The 20,722-nt window shown below is 38.5% G+C and overlaps 1 protein-coding gene across 8 annotated transcripts in view; it reads right to left on the bottom strand.

The window, feature by feature from the left end:
- The window catches only part of CACNB2 (calcium voltage-gated channel auxiliary subunit beta 2), a 252,581-nt gene that overhangs the window by 106,296 nt on the left and 125,563 nt on the right, over nucleotides 1-20,722 (bottom strand). The window contains exon 1 of one of the 8 annotated variants that reach the window (XM_027893889.1): nucleotides 5,597-5,892. The exons of the other annotated variants lie outside the window; for them this stretch is intronic. Coding sequence (XP_027749690.1) covers nucleotides 5,597-5,629 — 33 coding nt within the window. The 5' untranslated portion in view covers nucleotides 5,630-5,892. Of the gene's footprint in view, nucleotides 1-5,596; nucleotides 5,893-20,722 lie in introns of those variants that run through there. 8 annotated transcript variants of the gene reach the window in all.

Genomic DNA, 20,722 nt, shown 5'->3' with positions numbered 1-20,722 from the left:
TATCCTTGAAGATTCTCAGAAACTGCCTAGACATGGTCTTGTGCAACTGGCTGTAGATAGCCCTGCCTGAGCAGGAGCGTTGGACCAGCTAACCTCCAGAAGTGTCTTCCACTCTCAACCATTCTGTAATTTTGTGAAAAGTGTTCAACAGTAACATCACTATTAAAGAATCTACTCCTTATAAACTACAGGAAGTTAGGTTAAAAGTGTTTTTCTCTGGGGAAAAAGGTCTGGTGACTACAGCTGTGCAAGTCACAAACTGGAAAGTACACTGGGTGTCTTGGGAGTAACACAGAAATGACCAATACCTTTCTCTGCATGGGTTTATTACAGTTTTCCTCTCTAGTGTTTCGCTATTCTAAACTGAAACTGCTTCAGAAGCCATTACGCTACACAATCGAAACCAGCAGCTCTCCCAGGCTTCCCTTAGGGGAATCCTAAAACTCATGTGCAGTGCTTAAAACACAGCTGCGACGTCTCTGAGCTTGTCATGGGGAGTGATGCCATACAGAATGACCCTCATCTTTCCAATTTAAGAAAGAAAAACTGTATTGCTTCTACACTTTGGCTGCTGCAGAGAATCCACAGGGAAAAGGCTTGCTAAGGGTGACTGATTCACGAGTCTACATCCAGCTTTGGATATAAGCACATTTATCTTTCATGTATAAGCACTTCCTTCTTCCATGTAAGTGTTCTTCTTGCCAAACACAGAGTTTTAGGCATGAAACTCCATTCCTCGTGCTCCTGTACAATATTTATGATTGAAAATAATCAAATGCTAGCATTGTTATGTTTAAAGATGGTATTTTTAAAGAAATTTATGAGGTTTAAAAAATAAACATCTATTGTTACCAGAAACGAAACAAGTATCTCCTTATATCTAAAGACAAAGAATCAAAATGTCAAGGGATTTGTCCAAGGATGGACTCTGATGTTTACCTCAGAGGCTGCATTGAATTTGACTACCTTTCAAGTCTGTACTTCAAGTTACACTCACATGTTGTACTACTCATCTATCTGAACATAGCATTAGATGTTGTTGCCTTAGGTTGAACTAAGGTGAACATGAAAAAGGCATTCCAAAATCTTACAGTTACCTTTTTACAGCATTCTGCCACAGGTAAAATTCAAGGGAGAAGTTCCCAAAGAAGCAATTGTGATTTATAATTTTTAGACGCGTTCCTGTGTCAGTCCACAATATGATAAAAAACCACTGTTGCTAAACAGTTACATATGACTCTTTCCAACTTTAAACAACACCCTTATTATCTTTTCTCCCTTCACTCAGTTTCTGAAACAAGGTAAGTAGCAATGACTCAGAATAAACACTGAAAACACATCAGTGTGTTGTCCCTACTGATTTCTAGAATTACAAAGCATATTTCTAAAATAGGTGGGGTTTTCCCCTCACACAGCAAAATCAGCCCTATCAGCAGAATATCTGTGCACACAAAATTGGGATGTGTCTGATTCACAAATAGCAGTCAAAAAGTAACTCTTCTCAAACCTGAATGACATTTGACTGCTTCAAGATCTTTCCCTCCTTTATAAATTTAGCAGACAGATTTTCATACTTTTTAGAAGATAATGCTGCCCTGCAGGAGCCATGAGTACAACTGGCATCTATCAACATCAAACTTAATATTCCATAAGAAGTGCTCCGTCCTGCAAGAGGACGTAGGCAAACTCCAAGGAAGAAAAGATTTAATTTAAATAGACAAGTTAAAAACTTTTGCCTGGAGAACACAAGTGACAAATGCTAGATTTTCAAGGCAACCAAAACATTTGCCCTGGACATCAAAATGACTCGATTTTTAAAGAGGTTTCCCATTCTTTGTAAGAATATCTTCCAAGAAAAATATCTATGGAGATCAAAAAAAACTGAGTTTTGAGTTTCTTAAGAAAGTTAAAAGCAGCTTATTGATTGCAAAAGTTTGAAAGTCGCATGCAATAGAGTGAATGAAATTCAATGATTTTTCTTAAACGGCCAATCACCATGAAATCCTCCCTGCCCATGAATTATTCTGCTAAGAAATAGCTTTCCAACTATTAGGTTGTTCTCAGAAGAAATCCTAATTAACCCTACATTTACCATCACAGTGTTTGATCATGCTGTTACAACAGAGCCAAAGGCTTCTACCAGGCAAGACTGCCGTCAGGTGAAATGCTAAAGGTGTCCCATGGCCACTCAGAGACAAGTCTGCATCAGTCCTGGCCCACATACCCACATCCAGGGGCCCCTGGAAAGGTGTTGGGGGATGTAGCTGGAGATGTCCAGTACCCACAGCCCTGGCTAGGTTACCTGAGGGAGGAAGAGCAGAGGCTCTGCAGCCATGGGAAAACTGTAGCCTGTGGACACAGCAGAGCCAGCCAGGCCTCCCAAACATGCAAGCACTAGCTAGCACTAGCATCATCCCTTAGGCATCAATTCAAAGGACTTTTGGGAGTAAGTTTTAGAGGCTTTTGCTTTTAGAGATTTGTGCAGACTACGATCTACCAGGTATCTGTGAAAAGGAGCTCCCATTTCCTGCTTCATTTTCGATGAACTATTCCAATTCTGTTTGGTTATCAGAGGTTTATTTTGCAAAGAAACAGGAAACACAAACAACTTAGAGCCACAAATGGGACTCTTTGGTCTGTAGCATTTTATAGTTTCCTGTATTTATGAAATAAAATCACTTATATAGCCAAGCACGTCTACAATGCCAGGTACATGGCATAAAAATTGCCTCAAAAGATCCTAAATGTTTATTCCACCAGTTATAAAGAGTTTAATAAGCATCTGCCTAAAGTGTTAAAATGCAATGTGAAAGACACTCTGCACCCCAAGTCAGAACATTTATGAAAATGCTAATGGAAACAGGAAAGGACCAAAGCTACATGGTTTTATTATTAATTTTAAAAATATAGCTTTTGTCACTGTGCCATAAAATGACACTTTTTGTTTTTATTTTTAAAGTGGTCATAAAACCCATCTTTGTCTTTGATAACTGATTTTTAAGTGGTATTATCTCTGTTCAGCTGGGATTAGTGGGAGATGGTATAAAAGTTGATTATCAGTTCTGTCAGATATCTAGACTTACTATGCAGTCAGAATAAGCTAATAATCCAAGCTTGTTTATACACAGGAACAAAAAGAAAGCAAAGTGGACACCACATGCAAAAGCTAGTAGCACCAGTCTGTACTGTTTTGCTATTAAATTTAACTGAATTACAACATTGCTTCAGATGACGATGTTTCTTGCAAGTGTGTGTGCAGGCCCATCTGGACATTCGTGTGTGCATGTGAAATGCACACAGTGATCACATACAGTTCCATTTCTCTGTTACTCTATTTAAAGGTTGAGTTTTTAAAGATGGATTTCCACTAAGGGATGCTTTAGTGATGTTATGTTTCATTCCATCAGGAGTCTCCTTCCTAGGATAAAAATCAAATTTTATATCCATAGTTATAATGCCTAAAGCAAAATTGAAATTGCTTCGAATTAATAGCAAACTTAAAATTAAACACTGAGATTCCTCACTGTCACTCTTTTTACTTACTTTGTCCTTCAGTGACTCAAGTAATTGTGTGGGAAGATAAAACAAATACCTTTTCTACAATGCAGAGCATATGGTTTCATGATAGGCAAATCTACACAGATAGAAGTTTCATATTGATTATAGCTTTTACGGAATAATAAAGGTGTTTTTCAAGCTTTATGTATGTCATCAATTCTACTGTACTTACCACTGAGTAAAACAAACACCTTGGTAAGTATGGCTGCCAAAATAACACCAAAAAAAGTGCACCTCTATTTGCCCTGAACTATTTTGCTTTAAAGAGGAATGAAGAAGAAACAACTGAAATGATATTTCACCTTGCATTTAATGAAACATTTTGTTTGAACAGGTCACTACACTTCAGTTTCAGGGACCTCTAGAGATATCAAAAAGAACAAAAGAAAAAAGAGAAAATTAAAAAAAAAACTAACCCCATACAATTCATGGTGAACTTCTTGTTTTTTCTATTGATGCTATTTCACTTCACACAACTATGTAGTAGAAAAACAACTGGAATGACATAGCCCACCTGCCTGGGAAAGGTGTCTTAAACACTGAACTATGTTCTATGACACAGAGTACTTCAATACTTTTAAAATGTTGAAGAGCATCAGGAGAAGAGATTGAGACCTAACACCATTCTCCAGTCATCCAGGTTATTTTCAAGATACTTTAAAATTTCAGATTCTTGTATAAACCAGGAAGTCACTCTACGGGCTACGATGCAATGAAGAGACTGTGCAAAAATCTAAAAATCTGTTAAGAGAGATTTGTAACTCTTTACAAATATCTACAAAATGTAACAAAACAAAACAAGCTTCAAAGCAAGCAAAGTCCCTCTTGCTTTACAGTTTTTATACACAAATAAACATTCTACAGCATAATCACTGCAATGTCATGTGGTGTACTGCTTTGAAGAAGCTAAGTTCTTTCCAGCTTCCTTTCGTGGTTTGTGAAAGTTTGTGCAAGTCACACACAGGTGAGTTCAATATGTGGACAGTTGCACTTAAATTATTTTCCTGAATGTCTTCTACACTTCTTGCATCTCAAAAACATATCTGGTTGGAATTAAGGAAAAAAAAAAAAAAAAAAGAAAAGAAGGAAAAAATCCAAAATAACTGAATTAATACCTTGAAATGAACCCAGACTGCCATAAAAGGCCCTTTCATACTATTAGGAACAACTAATATCAAAACAAAACATTTTCAATTGCCAGTTATATGCAAAGAATGTGTCATCTTTTAACGTGGGAAATTTATTTTGATGTCCTATAGTAGAGTTCATACATATTTTTCAGTCTCATTGTTTTTCCCCAAAGCTCCTCAGGCTTGGACTCAGTGACGAGTGGGTGGAAGAATACATCCGTTTTGCTTATAACTTGGCAATGAAAGCACAGGCTACAAAATTTTATGTCGAACTTTTATGTTACAACTATGTCATTCAACAGTGCAGAGCTATTAGTGATTGTCCTCTGGTCTTCTCTGACATCAACAGCTTATTTCGAATGCTGTTTTACAAACATACTTAAGTAAAGATTTGTCAGATCTTAATGTGGGTGTGTTTGGGTCTTTTTTTAAGCCAGCTTTTTTGATAGACATTGCATTACATTACAATGACATGCTTTGAACTGCACAAAAGAAACAGTTTGGCAAAGTCCCCACGAACATACTATTAAGGGCAGTTCTGTAAGCTCCTTGTAGTCTATCTACATTACAAAGTATTAGACAAATTCTGAATTATTTGTAGGCATGGGTTTGCTTAACTCAAGAGTCCAAATTGCCTCATAATATTCAGTAGTTAAATATTTTCAATATCATCACAATGCAATAAACAAGACAGGGAAAGTAAATTGCATTTTATCTAGCAAATAGTAATCTCACTACTCCAAGAATTTGCAGAGAAATGTCATTTTGAAAAAACAATCTAATGAGTGAGTACTGAAGTTCGACCACTGTACTGACAGAAATTCAATGCTGCTCAATAAACTCTGAAGATAGGAACATTAAAAGTAAATAACAATTGAGGGGGGGAAAATTCTTAGTTTACATCTTACCGCTTCGTATTCGTCACTGCCAAAAAGGTACATAGTTGCACCTTCGCAGGCTGACACTTGTTGCCCAGAGCGCCCAAACGCCTGAAGTCAGATCCTCCACTGCATCCTCAGCTCCAGTGCCCCAGCCGGGCAGACTTCCCAGCGGCGGCACAGCCCCGCGCTCCTTTCCCACGCTTGGGCCGCTCCTGGAGCGCTGCTCCTTTCGGGCATGAACTCCGAGTCTCTGCTGCGGGGCCGCGGGGCCGGCGGGATGGGAAAGTGCCCCGGGAGCCAAACTCTCCGGCCGGCGGCGGCAGCGGCAACCCCCGAGCCCGTCCGGAGCCGTGCGGGGCAGTCCCAGCCGGAGCGGTGCGGGCAGCGGGAGGCGGCAGCGCCGCGTTCCGGCCCTGCCCCGCCTCGCACGACGCCGCCCAAATTGTCTTTGGGGGAAATGCGTGGTTGGGAAAACGCGAGTGGGGCCCGCGGAGCCGCGGCTGGGGATGGCAGAGCCCGGGAGCCCCGCGGGAGCAGCGTCTCGGGAGCGGCCGCTCGGTGTGCTCGTCACCAGAAGCTGAGGGGGCGGATGCTGCGGCCGGAGTGCTGGGGGTGAGCCAGCAGCACTGGCTGAACGGGGGGAAACACACTCTGGATCACCTAAACCTACCCCTCGCTCCTCTGAGAGTGCTGCAGAAACCCATGGAGCTATTTCACTATCTTAAAAAAAAAAAAAAAAAAAAAAAAAAAAAAAAAAAAAAAAAAAAAAAAAAAAAAAAAAAAAAAAAAAAAAAAAAAAAAAAAAAAAAAAAAAAAAAAAAAATTAATTCTCTCTCTCTCTTTAAAAAAAAAAAACCAAAACAAAACCAAAACAAACAGAAAAAAACAACCATAAAAAAACCAAATATCCCAGGATTCTTTCCCATTCCTATGTTTCACTTACTTCGTTCTTCCTCCTGCTTATTAGTCCCAGACTGCTCTGTAAGTGAAATATGATGTAACCTTATCTCTGTAGCACAATGGCACTCAGGTAACAGAAAAGTTATACCCGCTACATGCAGTGCACAGGAAACAGATCCAGAATACAATACCACACTGTGACAGAAGAATCCAAAGCCCTGGACAATTTCTAGTCCAGGCAGAGCAGGCAAGAAAGAGTAAAAGCAGCCAAAGAGCAGAATAAAACAACACTAGAAGACTTAAGAGACTAATTCACCAACAGCACTCCCAAACTAATATTAAAATGGGGCTTAAAAATAAATCCCATTAAAGATGTTTTAGGACAGCATAAAGTAATCCAGGATGCAGAAATAGTGCCCTCTGGGAAAGACTGTTCTTTACAACTGAGGAAAAGGCCACTAGTTGGCATCCAGTAACATGACCACGCTCAAAACTGCTTTAAAACTGCACTGAGAAACCCATCCCCTCTCAGCTCAGTCCTCTCAATTCCTTATAGTTCATACTGCTGCTAGCACTATATCCCATAATCAGAATTATACATAAGCTCTAGGAAAAAAATATGGAATATGTAATGTCTTAAGGAGGAAATGTGTGGGTGTATGCTTGCCCATTTATATCTATAATCAAGTTAATATAATACACATATCTCATGACAAGATACCATGAACACACAGAGCACTGAAAACCAGTTTGTGTTATTCAGTTTCCTTCTCTTCCACAGAAGAAAGAGAACAAGACCTCTTTCCTAACAAAAGCACCAAATGAAGCAGTTCAAATACATTGTAAACATCCTCCCTGTTCCTTCCCCTTCCTCATCCGCTGCTTATTTTAAAAAGATCTTGTCTTGACTACCTCAGTTTCTTTGCGTGAGTTAGTAGGATATTCTTCTCTCAATCTGCCTTCTCTGTCAAAACAGACCCTTAGTCCTCTGTTGACTATATGTGACATGACTCAGGAGTCCAGATTTTTCAAGTTCTTGTATGTATTCACAAGCTGAGCTAAAACCAAGAAAACAGTTGCAAAGGGCAAATTAGAAATCAGAAGACACTAATTTTATTTCCAACCATATGTTTACAAAATAGCATTAGTTTATCTGTCAGCCAAACTGGTCACTTCACATTATATCAACTGCAAATTAAGCTTCAAACAAATAATATCATAACATTGCGTTCCCAGAAATTAAATAAAACATGCACCATTCCTGTATGGCAGTAAATAACAGACATCAGACACCACTAGCGGAATGTAATAATCACTTGCCCAAGTTGGTTGCTCCTATCGATGCTGAACGAGTGTGGTCACATACACTTATTAGCTTTAATATAATTGCCTCAGCTTTACTGTACAGTGTTTTTCAGTGTGAAACCACACCTGTCAATACTAGGTAAAGCCAGTGTCATCACCCATTACTTTGCTTGTCAAATACAGCTCTGATAAACAACTGAATTTTGGATGCCATGGCTTGATTGCTGCCTTTTGGATATGGCTCTCATAATCAAATTTGGAGAAAAAAAAAATCAGCAGGAATGTTAGAAGTGGTCCTACCATCAAAAATAAGGAAAGCATATTCCTTTCTTTGTATGAAAATTATTATGATTTTAATTTTTTTTTTTTTAAATAATTTCATCAGCTCCTCTACTTTGGGCATGAATAAGAAATCAAAGGAGGATTGCAGTTTGCATACACTCAACAGAGACTTAGGGCATTATTCAGGCTGTCACCATAAGTGACTTTCATGTCACAAGTAATTCTCACTACAGACAGTACAAGCAGCCAGAGTCTGGCAGCTTGGACAGTAAATAAGCTGAATTGCTCATTGCTCTGTTGAATTGAAACATCATGACAGGTACCAAAGTCTGTCTCAGGGCTCCACAAAGCAAATCTGTATATAGCTTTTATGGTTCAAGAGTTAAAAGTCTGCAAAAATGCCACTCCTGTTGAGGGTGTTTAAACTTAGCACAGCACTGCTGGATGACCTCTGCTCCACTCCCAGCTAAGTGACAGCAGTGGGTTTTTGCTGTGCAGCCTTCTCCTGATATCTTACTGTGACATGGGACTGGCCAGCACAGGGTGGACAGTGTCTTGCCAGTGCTGACCCTTGCGGACCAGAATCCCATGATCCACACAGAAAGAGTGGGCACCGAAGTGGAAATTGGAGAGAGAGAGGTTAGAAAAAGGAATTTGGCAACTATGGGGCTGGAGAGGTGGTGGAATGAGAAAGGCAGAAAGCCAGAGTGCAGAAAAAGGAAGAAAGCAGTGTGGCTCTGTGACCCACAGGGAGGAGAGTCTAAAAACCAGGCCACAAGACAGGAATTAGGATTAGGCAAGAAAAACAGTCATGGTAGGCAGAGAGCACAATAGGATTTGAAAACACCTTCACAGGGACAGCTGGCTACCTGACTAGCCTACAGCTAGGTGGTAACCAGGGAAGAGTGGAAGGGTGAGAACCAGGGCAGAGATGCTGAGATGGGATGTCCAGGCAGAACTGGTTGATCTAGCAAATACGGGCTATTGGAAAACCTGTAAATTGGAGACTTCAGCAAGAGACAAAGTTGCAATCCTATTTTCATTATAGCAAAAGAACTGGAATAAAAGCAGAAAGTGTCAAAACCACAGCAATGGGTCTAAAAAATGGAAGGTGGAAACAATATTAAGGGTGAAATTGCTCCTCTGCCCCACTGGTACTTCTCAGCAGGGCATGTTCTTGAAGATGTATGACAGAGAGCTATACAGGTACACAAACCCAACTTGATGAAGGGGAGCCTTAAGAAGCAGCATTCGGAGTGAAGAAAAATAAACTACTGTGACTGTGAGAGTCAAGCAAATCACAACAATAAGTCAGTTATTCAGTTTTCTACTGTACGCAAGTACTTCTAGAGTGGATCTTGCTCATCTGTAGAAGCAAGGACAGCAATAGCAATCCTAATCATCTGTTAACAGAGCCAAGCAGGTACAAATGCATGAGTCAATATGTGTGGACTTTGTTTTCTCTGATTGCTTCCCTAAATTTTGTTCCTTTTATAGAAATCTATTAGGGTGTATAGCATCTGGTAGGAGGGGAGTAAAGAAGACAGAGCCAGACTTTTCTCAGTGACTCCTAATGAAAAGGCAAAAAAGCAGCGAGTATTGACTGAAATATAGGAAAATTCTTTGAACATAGGGATTTTTTTGGTGGTGGTGTTTGTTTTGTTGGATCTTTTTATTTTACTGTGAGGGTGACTGACCACTGACATACATGTCCATCCCTGGATGTATTCAAAAGCCATCTGAACACAGTGCTGGGTAAACAGCTCTAGGTGGCCTTGCTCTGAGCAGGTGACTGGGCCAGCTCCAGAGGTTCCTTTTTACTTTAACCCGTCTGTGAACCTGTAACAAATTCATGTAAAAATATCTGATTCGGATTGATATGGTAGTGATTCTATCCCTCCATTGCAACATTCAAAGATTCAGCATAATGACTTTTCAAACTGTCAAAGAGAATAGCATTTAACTCTGGTATTTAAACTCTGACCTATGTCTTTTAAGCATAGCTATGAACTGTCTGCATTATAAATAACTTTGTATATCATAGTACTTTAACATAGTGCCTTTGGGAAAACAAACAGAAAAAACTGCTGACATGGTTGTCAAGGTTAATAGACTAAACAGACCTTTCTTGATAAACAAGAATCTTTCAACTTGCATCCAACAGTAACAACATTTTTTTTTCTTCAGGAATTCAAATGGAAAGCAATTGACTCTGTCTTACCTAATTCAGATTCAAATTCAAATCCCAATGAAGAATATCAACAGCTTGTAACTCTCTTACACAGCTAGCAACAAGAATTGTCTCTTGTAAACATGACAGTTTCATTTTAAAGGAACTTGGCAATGCTGCTATTTTCATTTTTCATTTACCTCTGGCAAAAAACCTCTGAGCAACTTGCCCCCTCTCACATATCGGATTAAAGGGCAGAAGCGATTTCAATTTAATTACCCTCCATCCAAACTATCCGATCCCACATCAGCACTGAAATTTCCTAACAAGGTTACTTAAATGGGAAAATGATGATTAGCAAACAATTTTTCAGTTTTTCTATGAATTTTAGATCTTCCATTGATTTTCTCCCATGGTGGTCATTCTAACTGTGGGCAACACGCAGCAGCATGAACTGTGGCTTGCTTACACCTCCAGGAGTGTTGTTGCCCTGAAAGAGCTACAGGATGGATCTGAAGCCCAGGCTACCTTGTTCTTCTGGATGTCAGCACATTCAGAAGAATGGATCTTTTCCAGTTCTTCTCACTGTCATTGTAACTCCCTGAATGCAGTGTGGTGGTAACCACAGTGTCTCAGCAGTTAAGAGCAACTGGGAAATAAGACTCCATGTTCTAAGAAGCATTCAAGTGTTTTATGAAAATGACAGGGTTGTCTCAGCAAGGGAGACTGAAAACATGTTAACCCAAAAGAGTTAACACCTTGATCATAACACCATGCTGCTCATATACTTTCATACTTTCAGGTTAAGTTATTAAGAATTTCTGAGACCCCTTTAGACACCCTATTTGTATGCTAGAGATATGAAAGGAGAAGAATGGCAGGGCCAGGGCACAATTTGGACCTCTTCCTTCTTTTGAATGACACCTTCCTTTCCTTTTAAAACATTCGTCAAAAAATAGCATGGTATGGGTCAAGCTAAAGAAGGGTTTTTTGTTTGTTTCAATTTTTGTATCAGCAGAAGTGTTGGGCAACATCCCAGAACATGGTGCAGATTCCAAATGATCAAGACACTCCACATTTATTCACAGCAGACTTTATATTTCTTTTCTGAATGTATGCTTTTTACATCCAACCATAAAATCAAAGTCCATCTCCTTCCATGAAATTCCATACATCCTACAGAATGCTTATAATTCTCCCTTATAGATGGTGTATCTCTGAAAGAGGGTTGTTAAGTAAGATTTATTTTGTGAGATTTATTTAGGTATATAAAAAAACAGTGTGAAATAATTCAAGATGCACTAATGAAACACTTCCTTCAGATTAATGCCACATCTTAAATCTCAAAGCCAAGCTTAAAATGAATGAATAATAACATAAAATCTGAAAGTATGCCCATGGAACTAATGGAATGCTATGTAAATTTTATTTTTAAACAGTAACGCTGCTTATCATTTGCAGATTGTTATTGGTTATTATGGTTACCATTCTCTAACACAATCCAATCTGCCTGCAGTTTTCTATTTCAGGATACAGCAGTGATAACATTAACAGCAGACTTAACTTCTCAACTTGTAAACATACATACATTAGGGGCACATGCTATCTCCTGCTGCACTGAAAGATAATGTAAGTATGTTCTCACAGTGTCACAGAAATAACAAGCTGCTGTTCTCCTTGCAGTCAGATGTTAAAAGAATTAACCCAACTCATAATGATTTTCAGAAACTTGGCAAAGGTTTGCATTACAGATACATAATACAAATACTTGTTGTATTATGAATCCTCTGCATCACTTCGACATTGGAGAGGTGCTATAAATGCTATAAGGTTGGAAGGTCTGCTCAGAGGTGATTGTTCCCATGTGTGGGCAAGATTTTTTATTTTTATTTTTTACATGTGATGTAGAGTCATGTGGAACATTGCTGCAGTAAAACACAGAGAACAGGGATATAAGCAGAAAGAACAATTCAAGTGCTCAACATGCTGTTGCTGATGTAAGATGGTCACAGAAGTCACCTGTAGCCAAATGTTCTGCCAAACACTTCTGAAACAGCTTCTGAAGGAGTAAATTCTGTCAGAGCTTTAAGGGGTAGGAAAAAAAAGTCTTCCAAACCCATATTTAAGAGAAATAATATTTTGAGTACTAAAACAGAGAGAACGTTCATTTTGCTATACTTATTAATTGCAAGAAGGGAAATGAATATGCTTTTGAGCACAGAATATCAATAACAGAACCAATCTTCTCAGAGAAGACTAAGATCTTGAAATAATACATATAAGCCTTACAAAACCCTGTAAAAACAGCCTGTCCTGGCTATTTTTCCTTAAAACATACAGCTTTCCACTGAACAGTTACTAATTTATAGCGTCACCACTACATGCTGCTACACTGAACACAACATTAAACAAACAGTGGGTTTTAATCTCTGTGAAAGTCTCTTAACTCTCACAGGCAGCACGTCTGCTTTTGGGGGCACTGAAATGTTTCAAGTGCCACGAGCAGCTCCATGATCACCAGATGCTGATCGCCCAGAGTTGGAGACTGAGGAGTAACACTGGCTTGTAGCTGTGTACAGGAGCTGCCACAAACTACCAGGGATATTAACCACCTCTGGCCACATCCACATCCTGAAAACTGTGCTCCAGTTACAAGTTGTCCTCTGGGTATTATTGTTGTGCAATTCCTATACTCAGGACATTACCTTAGTAACTAATAGTTCACAGAGGAGACGTCCAAGTCCCTGGTCCTTTAACATGTTTTTGGTTTTTTAAATGTCCAACCATATCCCAGAATTGCATTTCTAGAAGTTCTTGTAAAACTTGAGCTATTGAAACCTCCAAATTCTGTTCTCATTTCAGAAACTAAAATGCACCTAACCAGGAGAGCCACAACAGCAGGCCACAGGAGGCATTTTGGCTTACTTTGCTTTTGTTTATTCATTTTTGGCACAAGCCATCATTCCACAATTCCATCAATTTAAATTATTGGTTATCATCAAATGTTGTGGTTTCTTTGGCCTCATCACTTCTTCAAATCTCAATTCCCATTCCTCATTTTTACTGTATTTCTGATGGTCACAGTTCTGCAATCCTATTAATTAATTATGTTTAATTTTTGGTGTACTGGCTTGTACAATTTAACAAGCTCCACTGAAATGAGTCCTGGTGAAATGTGAAAGCTGGGAAACTTGTCTCTGCAGAAAGGAGTATCTATCACTTGAGACCCACTTCAGAGTTCAAAATAGTACTTAAGTGGAATTTAGGCAGCATATGTGCTCTTGTAATGGCTCTCTCATCTGTGAGACTGGGTGTCACCCTGGCACAGCAGAAACATATTTCAGTTTGATGAGCTAGAAGCCAGATGTGTAACCCTGGTAGTAACTCTCAGGGCGTTGCGGTGAAAACATGGTCATAAGAACCAGCACGTCAGCTAAGTGGGGACAGTAGTTTGCAATGCAGTGGATGAAATAAGTACAGTAAGTTGTTCCTTACAGAGAAATAATGCAGCATGTTACAACAACGTCTTCAGAACTGCCCTGATGAGACCCAGCATGAAGGTAAGGTACTTTTAGTCAATCTTCCTTGTCCACTCAAATTAACAGAATCTTGTTAGCAGAGAGTAAGAAGGTGAACAGTTAGGGCAAGGTGGAAAGGTCTTCCCTCTTCTACATTGAAAGGACACATTTTTTCCCAGTTATAATCTAGACTGGTGTAAAAATGTGATTTTCCAATTACATTTTTCTGTTTGGCACATTTTTTCCCCTCCTCTTGCTCCAGTTCTCAATCAGTGCTCATAAAAAAATGCTCCAAACAGCCTGGCTCTCCTGTGCTGACAGCACCGACAGCTCATGCATCAAAGCAGAGAGCATACCTCCAACTGCATTTCTGTGTGGGGCTTGCCTTCTCTGTCCAACACTGCAGGACTCTGATACTCCAAGAAAGGCATTTAGGTATTTTCTACATCCTAGTTAGAGTTTTAAAGGTGAACCTGTTCCTGTGATACAGCAGTCATCCTCCACTCACTTTTTAGGTACAAATCTATGATACTAAGGTGAGTTGGATGAGGATTTCTGGAGTCACAAAGGAACTTCGCCTAAGTACAAAAAGCTTACTAGGCAATTGATTTAACATGATGAAAAAAGGCAATAATATAAGAATTCTAATGAAATCCATAATTGTTGATCTTAATATGGTAGTGACCTATAAGAAGACAGTATTTTTAATTCCAAGCTCCAAAAATTTCTCCTAAATTTATACAACTGAACCCAAGCTGTATATTGTGCTGCGCAGGACATGAATGGAATAATGGATACACTAAACCAGCATCAATGTAGAAAGTTCTTTTTAAAATTTAATAAGGAAATTATTCTCTCAAGCAGTTTTGTTACAACACATTAAACTTTTCCTAAAATTAAATATTTCCCACATTACAATGCTAGTTGCTTTTTTTATGTCTATACAAGTTCTAATGAAGCTGGGAAATCCATGTGAAATCACAGCAATAGAACCTCATCACATTTTCTTGACAGAAAACATTCAGCCAGAAAATATCCTGATATTCTGGGAACTAAAGGATTTACTTTGAATTTTGCAGAAAGTTACCGAAGTACTTAGTTTGAAAGAGACTTTTCTAGCATCCCACCATAGCATCAGCTCTTGAAACTATTATATAATCAAGCATTAACCTATTTCTTACATACCAAAGTGACCCCATTCCCAAGACAAACTGGAAATACTGCTGAAAAATTGGTGAAATAAAATATTTTATTTTAAAAATTCAAACATTACTTTTTCCCAATGCCTCATATAAATATTCATTTACAAGTTTCTAGAGAGCAGATACTGAAGAGAATACTTTCAAATAATACTATGGTTAGAAAATCCTTGTTTCATTGTTAGCTTTTAAAAAGAACATTATCATTTTTTAAAAATGATAAAGTGTGTGTGAATGAAAAGAAATAACCAGAATCTTTCAAATAAATATCAGTAACTGAAGATTGCTCTTAGAATCACAGAATATTTTGTGTTGGAAGGGGCCCTTAAAGGTGTTTCAGTCCAACCTCTCTCTGTAAGGTTTTTAATAAGAGGGAAAACTGTAAAGCCCCAGCATGTCTTTGTCACAGAGATTTTCAGGGAAACTCTATCCTGATGAACTGAGATGCTGAATTGTGTACTAACAAGACAATTCTGTGCAGGAATTGCACAGAAATGATAATACATACTTGGCTGAGGACTTTGTCAAAATGAGAGGACACCAAGTTACAATTACTGCAACTGCAAGCCAGTGTCTCTACAAGCATTTTTTGATCAGCATGAGCCTACTCAAAGTGAAATTTAGCTTTTAAATCTAGAATTGCTACCAGAGATTTAAAATGGTATTTTTTTCTGGTAATGATATTCCATTAATACCATTAACTAACAAGCTAAAAATTTTTTAGGGATGAATATTATAAATCGTCAATCTGACGGCATCCTTTCAGCACCCTCAAAATATTCAGGAAAAAATAGATGCTTATATCCACTAAAATACTGCAAAATGCAATGTATCATTAATGAGCTGCAGAAAAACAAGTTGTTTTGTGACAGCAGAAGAAATGAAGCTTGGGTTCCCACACACACCTCCACGGTACCTTCAGCTTTCTCTCATTTTCCCTACACACCACATGTTCTGTACCCTCAGCTCCCCTCCCCTCGCCAAACTTCTCTTCCCTTTCCATGAGTTGCTGGTTGAACAAGAGGCAACATTCATTTCAGTTATTCCAGAGTAAAAGTCGTGCTCCTTGGCTAGCTGGACGCTATCTTTTGGATGCCAGAGGAGCCCAGAGCGGCTTACGTCTCCCACCCTGGCATGTTGAGAAAATGGCATTAACAGCTCTGTCCAGCCCCCAAGAAGGTCTGTAACAGTCACTCAGTACTCCTGAGACCTCTGCAAGGCTAATTTAAATTGGCCATTGGATTGAAGTTCCTGAGAAGCACAACTAACAGATGGAAAGTGGGATTGCATAAATCTTGTCTTAGGAAATAAACCTAAAAAATCAGAGCTGTTATACAAAGACTGTCCATCCACTTTAATACTCAGCAGCTTGTTTAAATATAAGATGATGGCATGAGCGGCAATGTAAACGTTTAATCTGTCAGTCAGAAGATTTCCAAACTATCATTGTCACAGAACACTGGTTGCTGTTATTAAGCAGTTACAAATTATGGTATTAACCACAGGCTCTTCTGCAGTGTACTTGCAGTACAGTGGCACATAAATATTTGTAAACAAATACTGAACTTATAACAAAGGACTTTAGGGATCAGTAATTAAAAGATTGCAAAAGATTATATATCCGTATGTAATTAGACAACCTGTTTTCAAAATTCTGATCTCTCCTGCATTTTGGCCCATAGCAAAAAAAATAATTTAAAGATATTGAAGTAAAGCAAAGTTTAATAGCCTATAAAATGGATATTTGAATGCAATCAAAGTTTCAAGGCACTTTAGCTACACTCCTTTTACACTTTTTTCTTGCTGCACTTCCACACCATTGATTCTGGGAAGTAAATAGCAGAATTAGCCCTTTCAATTCCATGAATTCCTAGGCTTGTTCACTGCAACTTGAAAACTGAACGAAAACTAGCGGTAGCAAATATATATTTCACTGATGCTGAAAACATAAATTCAGGTAAATTTGTGTAAATTGGAAAAAGGCAGGGTGCCACTTCTCTGCATAGAGGGCGAGGTAAGGACAAAATACCAGCCTCAGGAGAGTGTAGAGAATTACTGTGCCTGAGGGGCTTACACTCTATGGCAGTTACCGAAGTTTCCATATTGAAGAATTTTTATGTTACAGGGACTGTATTGGTGGTGAAAATGTATCAGTGGTTATGTAATAAGTATTATTTTATTTAATTCTACTATAACATTCTATGTTAACTTGAATGCATCAGGGGTCAACATGTTACAAGAGACACTCCGAAATTTGGCAATTCAGAAAAACATACCAATGGCTAATTATGCAATTTGTATCCACCTTTGATGCAACAACTGTGATTAAAAGACTATCATCAATAATCAGTTTACTTAATAATTCGTGACAAGAAATATGGAAGTTTTCAAGCTATATCTCTTTTTTAATCTTTGCAATTGCTTTCCTCAAAGACATTTAAACAATTCATTTTTTCAATTAGATAATGTCTGAGGACTAGTACTGAAAAAAGAAAAAGCTAATTTGCAAGCACGGTTTTCCATAAAATGCTTCTGAATAAGAAGTGACTACAGCCAAAACTCACATTAGCAAAGCTAAATGGTATTTCCCTCATGACACAGCTAGAGACTAGGATAAAAACTGAGGAAACATGAAAAGAATGTTTATCAACTATCACTTTGAAAAAAAGTTTGACTAAATGTTGAGGTATCCATGGTTATCAGCATACATGGTTGAATCCTCTTTATTCCTTGCCACCTGCATTTCACTTCACCTGTCTCTATTGCTGCTTCTCAGTTCACAAGGGATATACATCCTCAGCACCACCCGCTGTGATCCCCTTATCCTGCCAAACAGTAATTTCTTCCTCCGTGTAACAGGACCTCTCTGATCATGGACTTCATGATGTGATAGCAGGGAAAAGCTTCATTTTACTGTATAGCCCAGATAAATCAAAGTGATCTTTTCCTTGATGACATTATTTGACAACCAGTACACAGAAAGATAACATATTGCATGGACACATGGACATTATTTGTGCTAAGTTCCAACATCAGGTTGCTTCTCTTTAGGAAAACAGTATTTTCCAATTTGACTTTTTTTTTTTTCATTTTTCCCAAGGAAAAAAAAATTATGCTCCAATTTTTCCCCATTTAAGTTGTATTGGGATTGTCAGAGAACCCTAAAATATATTAATTCATCAGAACTTTTAATAATTGCTTGTATACAAATTAAAACATAAAGACTTAAGCTTTTAACTATAGTAATTAGATAAGAAAAGACTAAAGGTTATAGCTATGGTTGGACTCAATGATCTCAAGGGTCTTTTCCAACCTGAATAGTTCTGTGATTCTATTAGTAGCTGATTTCTACTGTTCTGAACATTCATGCTGAAAACATGTTCAGTGAAGTTGAATATATTATTTTTATACTTTCCTACTTCATGACATACCACCTGTAAGACTCACCATTGTATTATTGCCCCCACAAACATACAAGCACAATATAATTGGAGTTAAAAAGAAGTTGTCTATGAAGAAAAGTTGTCCATAAGACGAGAACAGAATGGATGTTAGCAATAACTACTTAGCTTCCTATGTGAAGATCCCTAAATAATCCAGGAATAAGAATGATCCAAATCTGATTTCCTGCTAGAAAAAGCTGTGGAGCAGCTGTTACATGAGACAATGTCCCTGAGTTTTCTCAGAATAACTCTGGAAAGGTACTGTCATGTCTATGGTACAGTTCTTTTACTGCAAATTTATTCAAATCTCTCATAAATGTTATAGGAAACAGCAAGCTTAAGCCAAACATTTGGCTTAAAATTATGCTTATGTAAATTCTATTTTAATCTCCTTCCTTTGCTTTAAATAGTGCAAAAAAGAAAACAAAGCACATCCATTAGAACTTTAAAAATAGCATTTGTCATCTATTTATATTTTATTTCACATGCACAGCTGCTGTGTGATATCTGCTGCTATAAATCCCTGGCCCCAGGATACACATACCTGGTCAAATGCTGCCAAACAAAAACTCATGAGTGTGTTCCAACATCACCCAAACAAAAATAATATAGTGCTTGTGTCTGTAAAGAGAATGTACTTCAAGCTACTACCAGCAGAGAGTCCCATTGCTCTCATATTGAGGCAAAAACAATTTAGCACAATCCCAAAAATCACGGAACAAATAGCAAGCTACTTCATTTTAACTACTTTAATAGGGTTATAGACAGAAGCTCTCAGTAACAGCCACTTGCAAGTGCTTTCCCTCCCCCTCAACTAATTTTTTTTCCCAGTTTTTCAACATTATAAGTCAAATTAGTACGTTTTAAAAAAGTATAGTTTGGACTTCCATAAAAAGGCTGGCACACTTCTCAACAACATTTCAGCTTGGCTAGATGAAAGCAAAGTGAAGCAGTTTAACTGTAATTAAGTTAACTTGTAAGCCAGCCTCTACATCACATTGTAAAATTAAAGGGCTCCCGAGCATCTGGCCTGCACTCCTTCCGCATATGCTTACCCCAGGAGTAATGTGCTTAGTTTGAGGAGACATCAGCCGTCTGTCAAGCATGTCAGCCTCACTCCAAGCAGGCCAGCCTTTCCAGTAACAGCAACACTTCTTGCAGGAGCAAAACCTCTGAAGTAAAGCAGTGCACCAGCAAAAACTTCAGCAACTCAGCCTGCACTGACCATTATTTGAAATACTTGTCCAGCTAAGGCCTGTTTTACAGGGCTCAGCTTTTGTCTGTACGGAGCAAGACTGTTTGCTGGTGATTTCTCTCAGCTGTTGATCTGATTCAGTCCCTATGTTAGGTTACAGCTCAGCAGAGAGCCCGTCACCATCAATTACCAAGGAGGAGTGGGAGGGCTCCGTGCTCATGGTGACGTCAGGCGCTGTAGGAACGAAGCCTGCACACTTGCTGGAGTAACATAACATTTTATTAACCTCAGATGCATGCCTTGCAGCTCACATGGCCCCCTGTTAACATACAACTGGTTCTTGTTTCTGACAGCCAGAAACAATTCCTGGGGAAGCATTTGAACATAAACACTCCATAATCAATTGATTGATGCTTGTGGATACAGATCTTTCTTTTCTTCTCCCCCACTCCCAGAGATATTTTGCATTGGAATTTCAAGCTGTAAATCTCAATCTAAGTTGGAAATTTTCCCTGTAAAAGGAAAGTTCTAGTTGACTATAATTAAGATAGAAGATCTACTATGGTAGAAGATACATATAAATGAACCTTAATCATGATTCTTTATATAAAACACCATCCTAAAAAGCCTCATTAAACATATGAGCATGACAATATTTCAGTGCATTCCCCAGTCCACTGAAATCATTAGGAAAACTCACCTGCATAATATTATTGGCCCTAATGAGTTTAAGAATTTGCAAGATTAAGGTCAAGGCTTAATATAAGAGCATAGGTTAGATGTGAATAAGAAGGAAAGATATATGTTTCTATTGGTCTGAGGGTTCTGAAGGTGTAGTAAAGAGGAGAAAGCAGCAGGCAGCACAACAGGAAAGGAATGGTACAGAGTTCCAGAGAAGATGCTTTCTGCCTCTGTTACCACTGAGATAATGAATGCTGAGACAGTGACTCCTCAGAGTAGCAACAAGCACAAACATTCTTTTGGCTCCAGCTGCTCACTGAGCTAGGCAATCTTCTCCTCTACCTACACCTTGAAACTGGTCTTCAATAGGCATGAGAGACTGTGGTCCGTGAGAGCTGAAAACATTGCCTATTTTCAAAGGCCAAACTCTTAACACAGATTTCATGAGTACACTCTGCAA

Source organism: Empidonax traillii, unplaced genomic scaffold (genome assembly GCF_003031625.1).
Source record: "Empidonax traillii isolate 1590-97213 ecotype Southwest subspecies unplaced genomic scaffold, ASM303162v1 scaffold409:size521033, whole genome shotgun sequence".
Classification (NCBI taxonomy): domain Eukaryota; kingdom Metazoa; phylum Chordata; class Aves; order Passeriformes; family Tyrannidae; genus Empidonax; species Empidonax traillii.
This window is presented reverse-complemented; position numbering and strand designations above follow the sequence as displayed.